Genomic DNA, 9,545 nt, shown 5'->3' with positions numbered 1-9,545 from the left:
TTAAAAAAAATTGTTTTTTGTGGGTGGGTGTTTGTTTGGTCAGTCTTGCTATGTAGTTCAGGCAGGCCTAGAACTTCTTCTGCCTCCAAAGTGCTAGGATGACAGGCATGTATCACTGTGTCTAGCTGGAGTGTGACCTTCATTGAGAAAGTGATGGGAGTCTATCAGTGGTACCAGAGGCCTAGCCCAGGGGCTCAGGCATCCAGGCTTAGGCTCCAGCTATTTCTGTGTAGTCATCTAACCCCCTGACCCTTCAAAGCTTCCCCAAAGCTGGGCCTCCATGGACAACATGTGTGTGAGCAGGACCTGAGGCCTGCCCATTGCTGGTGGGAAAGGAAGGGTATGACTGCTGGGTAGATCAGCTGGGCAGGTTTGGCAGAGGCCTCAGGTACACAGTTAGCTGCCAGTTGCCTGCCTGGGCTGTGGGGCCCAGTGTCAGTGCTCCATCACCCACCACTTACCCACTTCAGAGGCTCAGACCCTGAGCAGAGGCAGGAAGTGGCTTAAGGCTGTGTCACAGGGTCAGGCTGAATGCCCCACCCCTTTGCCCTTCTCTTTGAAAAGGAGGTAGAAAAGTCAGCAGCAGAGCTAAGCAGGTGGAGGGAGTGCTTTGTAGTAGGGAAAAGCTCCTGAGAATGGGACAAGGCTGGGGGATCCAGTTTCCTGTTTATGTCTCTGCACCTTTGCTCCAGGTTCAAATATGTAAACTATCCACTGGGCCTGGCTGCAGGTGTGCGTGCTCCCAGGCTGGGAGGCAGAGGAGCCCCCAATGCATTCCTGACTCTGGGCCCCCGCCACAGTGCTTGTCCACAGAGGCAAATAGCTCAAGGTTAACCCTTCCCAGGCCATGAAGGAAGGCTGTTGGGGTGGTGCAGGCTCTAGAGCCAGCTGGGCCTTGGACTATTTAGGGAATTTAGGGAGATACTGGACATGGTGCTCTGCATTTGGGAATATCTCTTGGGAGGAGCTCCAGGGTCTGAGGTGGGTCTGCGGGATGGAGGTGGGCCTTTGACACAGGAAGGATACCATTGATAGACTCCTACCACCTTCTCAGTGAAGGTCACACTCCAGCTAGACATGGTGGTACATGCCTGTCATCCTAGCACTTTGGAGGTAGAAGAAGGAGGATTGAGCATTCAAGGCCTGTCTGAGCTACTATGAAGGCTCTCTGGGAACCAGGGCACAGGTTCTGCCTGAGTCCAGCAGGATCAGTGGGGTGGTACAGCTCATTTCATGGCAGGCTGGACTGGCATCCCCAGTTCTGGGGCAGGAGGTACCATACAGCATATATAGCAATAACTTCAGCATCCTCTATGGTTCCCACAGCTCCCTTTTTCTGAGACTCTGGCACCTTCTTCCAGCTACTTCTCCATCAGAGCCCTCACTTACCCTCACCAGCTTAGCTTGAAGAAGCCCACCAGATGAGAGACACAGCCTCCTGTCTGCCCCAGCCAGCAGCCTGAGGCTGGAACACCTCTTTTCCCTGTGGCTGCTCCTCTCATCACCTTCTCATCACCTCCCCAGAGAAAGTCTCAGAGAGCTGCCTTGTGAATGAAGCCAAATCCCTGTCTTCTCAGCCCAACCCCAGAGAGCTCAGGCCTTGGTGCCCCTTCCGCCTATATCCATGCTTCTCTGAGCCTCCATCACTTCGTCTATCCACAGCCCCACCTGGGAGCTACTGTGGCCACCATACCATTTCCAGTGTGGCACATAAAGCTGAACCCTTGTTTCCTAAGTCACTCCTCAGCACAACACAGGAACAGGGGACCCCAAAAGAACAACACCTGTCCTTTGCTCCTGCCTTGTTGAGGGGCTAGTGCTGGTGAGTACAGCTGAAGAAACTGCAGCACCCACCCATACCCACTACCACAGGTCCAGAGGACACAGCCAGCAAGGCCTGGGCAGATTTACATGGAAGATATTGTCCTCTCACCCTCTCCTCAGAAAGGGAACTGCCAACAGTACTTGGTTACATAAGAGAAAGAAACACAGGCAGCACTAAGGTCCCTGTCCTGGCTTCCCCAAGTTGAGCCCAGTGATGAGGGCCTTCAGTGGTCCCACACATCTGAGACCTGAAGAAGGTAGACCTTTAGCCCCACACCCAGCACTGAGTTGGAGCTGGGAAATCTGGATTCCAGGAGTTTCCCTACAATCTAACTGCCCAGATCAAAGCCCTCACTGGGACCACTGAGAATGCCTCCCACCTGGTGCCCAGGCCCCACCGTGTCTGGGCACCCTCTGTCTTCCATTGTTCATGCTGGCCCCAAGGCTGCCTTCATGGGCTTATTCCCTTCCCCACCCCTCCAATGTGCCTGTTCCCCTCCATCTGCTCTCCTGGGCAAGCTCCCCCGCTCTGGAGGCACTGGCTGTGCACACACATCCAGCTCCCTCCTGCCCAGAGCCCAGAACCCTGGGCCCATCTGCCTCCCAGCCAGTTCTGCTCGGAGACCCACAGACAGCCCAGCCTCAGCATGGCCAACCCATCCCACTCCCATATTCCCTGCTCTGAGAATGGCATCACCACCACCCCAGCTCCGAGCTAGAATTAGGAGTCATCCAATGCACAGTCATCCTCGACACCTCCCTCTCACCCCCACATGGAGTTGGTCATCAACTCCTGTGGATGTCATCTTCAGAAAGGATCTGTGGCACTCCCTCCTGCTGGCCCCCATGGGCAGCATCAGGAGGCAGGACCTAGGAACATTCCCATTCCAACAGTTGCTCCTGGGAGGCTTCCCTGTCCCTTCACTCCCCCTTCCCCCATCCTCCACCCCACTATGGCCAGAGGGCCCTTTCTGAAATAGTCTGGGCATGGCCCGCAATCCATCCATAGCTTCCTGATGCTCTCAGATAATGACTGACACCTGCAGATAGTCTATGATGTCTTGCCTGCCCCAGCATCACCTTATTTCCTTCCACATGTCCACTGTGACCACCATTGCCTGTCCCCCCTCCCACAGCCCATGCTAATCAGCTTCTGTTTTATCCTTCCCCTGGCCACCACTGCTTGCCCCTCTTATGCAGAGCCTCTCTTCCTAGCCCACCTCCTCTGAGAAACTTCTCTTCCTTGCTCCTTCATTGGTATGTGGTAACCCCCAACCCCCTCCCAGTTTCCATGGTGCTATGCTTGTCTTTCTGGAATCCATTTGCTTTTCACTCTGACTCCTCCCCTAGACTTTGAGCTTCTCAAGGGCAGCCGGCTGATCCCATCCATCACTGTATCACTGTGCACCCAGCCTGAGCATGAGGAGCTGGCCAATGTGAACATACATAGACACCGAATGAAAATCAGCAGGAGCCTCTAATGGCCACTGTGTCCCCAGTTCCTAATCTAGGATGCCTGGGTCACCTCCCCCAGGAAGCTTCTGCTGCCTGCTTCTCCTCAGGCTTCCATCCTACCTGCTGCCCTCAGCTCAGTGGGGGCTCAGGGTAGCCTGGGTGCCACAATGGGGAAGCCTCAGCACCCGCCCCCAGGAAGGGTATGCTCTGTGGGGAATGGACCTGGTAGGCCAAGGCCCTGGGCCATGGTCCTCTGCCCCAGCGGTGAGCAGCCTCTCAGATTTTAATGCAGGCCTCCATGCTTCAGTGAAAGCCGGCATGGGGAGCTGCTAATAATGGCACTAAAATAAAATATGCTACATCTGTTATGGGTAGCAGAACAAAATTAGCTGCTCACACCTCTGACATCCAAGATGTCTTAACTTAAAATACTCCTTGGCTTACTTTACATCATTTACTGATTATATTTAAAAGAAATACAATTTTGCAATTACTGTTCTTTCCAGTGTGATATCTATGCATCATTTTCCTTTTATGTTTATATATTTCTCCTTCATTAGTGCAGTCTGAAGGGTGATTAGGATTCTTCAAACATTTTACAGAGGTTAAACGTTGATTAAGATTTAATTATTACTGTAAATAGCTTGGAATGACATATGGTGCAAAAGCCTGACATATGTGCATTTGAATAAATGAAGTGCTATTTCCCAGGATGCCTCGGTAGCTGTTTAACAGCTTTCCCGAAGGGTTATGTTACACCTCATGGTAAGATTGCTGGGATGTTATATTTTGTTGGTTTTTGCAGCTGAAAGCTAAGAACAGTTTTCCAGTTTTTTAAAAACATTGAATATTTTAAATACCTAAATTGTTTTGCACAAATTTTTGCTAATTTGTCTAACTAGGTTAAACATTTTCAAAAGCATTTAGATTTTTAAGCGTGGGCGCTGTGTATTGTGTCAGTGGCAGTATGGGGACAAGGAGGGCTGGTGGGGTGGAGGGGACTCAGGGTGGAGGGGTGGCAGGGGTGGGGAAGGAGAGGGTGGTTTGAGGAGAGGGGTCCTGGGTTCTGAGCCTAGCTTCTGTCTAATTGGCCATCTCAAGTAGACACAGCCAGGGTATTGGGGTGTCAAGGCTGACATGGCAAGGATCCCTCATCTCCAGGGTCTCTTCTATGCCCACCAGCTCCAATCCTCACCAAATTCCCTCTTGCCTGGACCTTAACCTATATAGCCTGGGGTTGACTGAGTGAACTCCCTTGTCCCCCTAGTGTGCTGCTCCTTCTGCCCACATCTTAAGGCCACCATGGCTTTCCATACAGGGCGCCCTGGGATTAAGTTCAGTTGAGCTATGAAGCAAAGGCTTGGTGATACCTTGACCCTGCCTGGGGCACATACCAGGCCAGGACCTCTTCTAGGGGAGCACCTCCCTTGATGGTCCCCCTCAGACTTGGAGTCAAGTTTCCCCTCTGGCTCAGCCTGGAGCTGAAGGCCAACATCTGGACTGCTTTGGTATCCAGAAGGACTCTAATGTATATTTCCTATTTTCCACACATTAATTCAACCCTTAGTGACTCCAGAACTAGACTAGGCCTTAAGGACATGCGGGTCAATAAGACCCACACATCTGTTGCCTCAGGGGCTTGTGATCTGATGTGGAAAAGTGAGGGATAAGTAATCAGTCAGCTCCCCCCAACATTATGATGTCAGGGGTATAATAAGTGCAGGAATTTCAGGTCAGAGAGGTGGCCTTATCCTACTTGAATGAGTAAAGATGTCTACAGCTGGGCCTAGAAAGCTGAATACAGAAAAATGGGATGGAGGCAGGAATGGGGGTAGGAGGATACCTCTTACAGACAGAACAGCTCAGGCAGAGTCTTGGGGTAAGGCAATGGGGATGTAGGGCTTGGTTGCAGGCCTCTAAACCATTTTCTAGTGAGGAGAGGAGCAGTCGGGCCTGAGATCAGAAGCCAATCACTGCTGTGGTGGTCTGAAGTGGATGAGTCTTCAAGGGACGTGAAGTGACTCTTTGTTTAGACAGCTATTGGATAAGGATGTCATTGCCCGAGACATGGAGCTAGGCTGAGGGGGGAGGTGTCGAGATGGGCTCCACTTCAAAAGGGTTGGGTTCATGTATCCCTGAGGCAGACAGTCAGCTATTGGACTGAGGCTCATGGAGAACCACAGCTGGCTACGCCTCAGATGTAACAGCCACTCCTGGTGTCCATCCAGACTGACCCCCAAGGGCCTCAAGAAAGCATCTGGGGAGTGTTATGAAAGGAGGCATGACAGTGACCTTGGAGAGAGAGGTTTTTGTGGAGAGTGATGGGAACAGAAGCCAGATTTGCTGTGGGCTGAAGCCAGTGGCAGGTGGATACAACCAGGTAGACAATTTAAAGAAATGTGGTTGCTGGGGAAGAGATAGAGGCAGGCTGTAAAAGGGCCTTCCATGGAATGGAGGGAGGTTTCCTCAGATGCAATGCCTTGTGGTATGAGGAAACACTTGTGGATAGGAGTATGTGGATGATGAAGTTGGAAGAGGACACCCAGGAGGGAGCTGAGCAGGAGCAGGAGGAAGGCAGAGCCAGGTAGGTTTAAGATTTCTAAAATTGAGAGAGGTGGGAGGTAGGTGCAGAGGCCAGGTGTGGACACTGGTAGGCTGTGGGTTTGATGGTGGGAATCTAAGTAGTTCTCCACTGATACCCTCTGAAGTAAGAAGGCACACCAGCTCAGGAGTGGGGAGCTGAGGGTGGAGCAGATGAGGGGGCTTCAAAGATTAAAGGTAGCCTCTGTGGAGGATGGGAGGTGGAGCTGGCCAGGCAGTAGTGCTGTTGTCAGGTGCCCTGAGGTTCTAGCTGAAATCAGAGACTGTGAATTTTAAAGGTCTCCATGAGGTGGTCAAGTTCAAGAGTAAAGATTGTGGGTACATGCAAGGGGACCTCTGAAGCAGTTGGGGCTGGGAGTAATGCAATGATGGTTTTTGAGGTCCAGGTTAGAGAGGTGAGTGTGAAGACAGAAATGGAGAGTCAAACCTTTGGTATCATTGATCTAAAAACTGAAGGGAATAATGAGCAGGGTACTGGCAGAGTGGGGTCTCAGGGGTGTCTGCAATGTGGGCAACAAGGACATTTGTAGTGAGGCCTCAGTGGGACACTCACTCACATTGAGAAGAGCCTAGCTCTGGGCCAGAAGGGTTTTGTGAGACCAGGGTAGCAGGGTGGTAGAGAAGGAAACATTCCCTAGACAGGACATGCAGAGGGGCAGAACTGTGGGTACTGGAGCAGTCCTTAGTGCTACTGAAACCTGTTCTCCTGACCCTTCCCACCCTCTGCATTCCTCTTTCTTTTTCTCTCTTCAGATTGAAACCTCCCAGTTGGAGCCTGAGATCGCCCGGGCCACAAGCAGCCGGACAGTGGTGTACAATAAAGGGCTGTGAGTGGAGGCCAGCCAGCCTGGGGTCGCAGCACTGTCCAGGCCAGGCTTTTGGGGTGGGGAAGGAGTCTTATGAGCTACCCGCACATGGAGGGAGACTAACCATTCACATTTTAACATAGGGGAGTTGAATTCTGACATATTTCCTACACAGAAGAATCAAATGCATCTCTGGGCCTTATGTGGAGTTGTCTGAACTCCACTCAGCACAATTACGTGTGAAGCTGAAGAACTGTAGAGTGCTCCTGTAGTAGAATTAGGATCCTTTTATATGTTGCTTTTTTTATTTTAATTTTTTATTCAAGCAAGTCTGAGCCTTGGCTGCAGCTGGCCAGAAGCAGCAGGTGGACAGGTGGTAGGAGCCTGGGAACTGGGTTGGATTGATGGCTAGGAAATTCCAGTGGGCAGGCCAGATGGCCCCCTGGGCTAGAGAGGGGAAGAAGAGGCAGTCTACTCCACAGGATGAACTAGCCATGATCAAGTTTCCCAGGAATTGGCCCAGAGAGTCAAGGAGCACTGGAGGCTTCTGGAAGATTCTGAGGACAGTGGACTCTGAACATAGCCAGCTCCCATCTACGCCATAACTGAGTGAAGTGCAGTGACCCTGGGCTGCACTTTCATGGAGTTCTTACTAAGTCCAGGCTCCTGGGAGCACCCTAGCTCTAGGCAGGGAGCCCCAAGAAGGAATAATGTTTGTTGGGAATAGGAGCCTATGCTGGGCTCTTCAAGAAGATCCTTTTCCAGGAGTAGGCTGGAGTCACACACTGGGGCAGAGTGTGAGCTGGAGCCAGGCCTGCTACTGTCCAGTCTGCAGCCACTGAAGCTGCCGTTGCATCCCATGCCTTCCTGCATAGGGGAATCTCCTGTCTCAGGGTGCAAGGCCAGATTCCTGGAACCTACCTGAGAGGCAACATTGACCCAGCTCTGACACTAACAGGCTCTGTGGCCATGGACAAGCTTCTGTGAGCCTTAATTCCTTGCCTGGAAGCGGAGGACTGGATCATAGGTTCCTACCACACCTCTGACTCATCTCTGCCTATCCTAATCAGATGCTGTTCATGCCAGGCATATCCCCAAGGTGGATGATGAATTGGAAATGGGGCAGGCCCCTCTGGGAATGGCCAGCACTTGGCCTCAGAAAGGATCTTGCCATTCTATATGTGACCCCACATCATGAAAGTTCTTGACCTGTGCCAAGCCCTTCATGATTACAGAAGAGGAGGTAGCATGGATGTCTGGGCTGAGCGTGGGGCCACACCAAATGCCACCTTTCACCTCCTGCAGGCTCAGAGGCCCCTGCTGCTCACTTCTGACTGCATCTCATTTGCAGACCAGAGAGGAGGAGAGCTCTACCAAGGGAGGCTGGGTTGGGGTGATCAGGGGGATTCCTGGTCTGAAAGGCCCACAGGAAAGGAATGTACTGTCTCCATCATTCCCCCACCCAACCCCCACAAGATGTGATCCTGGAATCTTCGGTGACTCAGGAGGGGATCTGGCTGAAGGTGGACACGTAAAATTGCAAAAAATGGCTGACACAGGGCAGTAAGGCCACAGATAGCCTGCCTGCATTTTAAAGCAGATATAGCTGCAATGAGGTGGGTCTGCTGTGGGCATTGGCACCATGGTCTCCATCCCTGGACTGGGGGCCAAGCCTGTCTGGAGCCACTTTTGAATATTTTGAATAGTCCATTTCTAGCCTACCCTGTCCCCCCTGTCACAGGGCCTTGTCTTTACATACTTTATCTTGGGACCAAAACTACCCCTACCCCTGCCCCCACCTCCAGAGGCCCAGCAGACCTAGGGCTCTTCCAGCTTTCCCTCTGCTGGCTATTGCAACCCAACCTCACTCCTGTGACCTCAGCATCTAATCACTTATTTGCTTTGTGTGAGGGTGACTTCCATAATACCCCAAAGACAAATCTAGGCGAGCTGAAGGAGCAGCTCCTTTGGAGAGGGGTGGCAAAAGATCCTTACAATTCAGGGTGATGGTGATCCAAGGCCTTGGGCCATGCTGCTAAAACCCTATCCTGACTTCAGAAAACCCCATAAGGGAAGCTTTCTGTGAAGCTTACCCCTGTCTGCTAAGGCCAGAGGAGAGGTGGCGGGTAGGGGCAGATTGGCTCATGCTTGGGAAGGAAGTGAGTTGAGTCTTGCTTTGCCAGAATACAGTAAATATCTGCAACAGGCTTCCAGTTCTGGAGTTTCTGGCCAACTTTCCTCTGGTTACTTTAAACATTCCCTCAGGCTCCCAGGATGCTCTTCTTCCATTTCCAGAAAGCAACTGGAGAGTGCAGGAGCCAAAAGTCCAAGATGTCAAGATGGCTACCAAGCCAAGATGGCCAATACACCCCTTTTCACTTCCTGGTTGTGAGCCAGCTGGCTTCTGTTTGAAGCCTCTGCTCTGGAGAAAGGTGGGACCCTGAGGAGGAGAAGAATCAGTTAAAGGGAGGTCCAAGGTGGGCTTCCATCCTTGGGCAGGTATGAATAAACCCCCAACACACATGCCTCAGTGTATCTAGGGCTTCGTGGTGTCTTTTTAACCTCAGAAAACTTCTCAATTTATGTGATTTATGTAATACTAGTGAGCTGTGGGCAATAAACATGGATTTAAAGCACATGGGTGTGGCTTTGTGGATTATAGGCGGTGAGAAAGGTGGAATAAGCACAGAAAGAGCGAGTAAAAGCAGCCTGGGGACTTTGTAAGACTACTTCAAAGGGAGGTGCAGGCCCAGGGTTAGGAAAGGGGACAGGAAAGGATGGATATTGTATGAGCACCAGGAAGCTGGGCACAAAAGGTGGAAACCACAGAAGAGGGCCAGCAGGATGGCTCAGTGAGTA

General features: G+C 51.6%; 1 protein-coding gene across 6 annotated transcripts in view; it reads left to right on the top strand.

Annotated features, from left to right (window-relative positions):
- The window catches only part of Sfxn5 (sideroflexin 5), a 142,240-nt gene that overhangs the window by 125,812 nt on the left and 6,883 nt on the right, over positions 1–9,545 (top strand). For 2 of the 6 annotated variants that reach the window (XM_029559416.1, XM_029559418.1), the window contains 2 exons: positions 6,634–6,707; positions 6,830–9,322. In XM_029559416.1, the coding sequence (XP_029415276.1) occupies positions 6,634–6,707; positions 6,830–6,845 (90 nt within the window). In that variant the 3' untranslated portion in view covers positions 6,846–9,322. Of the gene's footprint in view, positions 1–6,633; positions 9,323–9,545 lie in introns of those variants that run through there. The other 4 variants (XM_008824713.2, XM_008824717.2, XM_008824716.2 and 1 more) reach the window with 3 other exon arrangements.

The sequence above is a fragment of the Nannospalax galili genome, unplaced genomic scaffold, assembly GCF_000622305.1.
Source record: "Nannospalax galili isolate Female #2095 unplaced genomic scaffold, S.galili_v1.0 scaffold389, whole genome shotgun sequence".
NCBI classification, from domain to species: domain Eukaryota; kingdom Metazoa; phylum Chordata; class Mammalia; order Rodentia; family Spalacidae; genus Nannospalax; species Nannospalax galili.
Note: the sequence above shows the minus strand (reverse complement) of the source record. Positions and strands in the feature narration are given on the sequence as shown.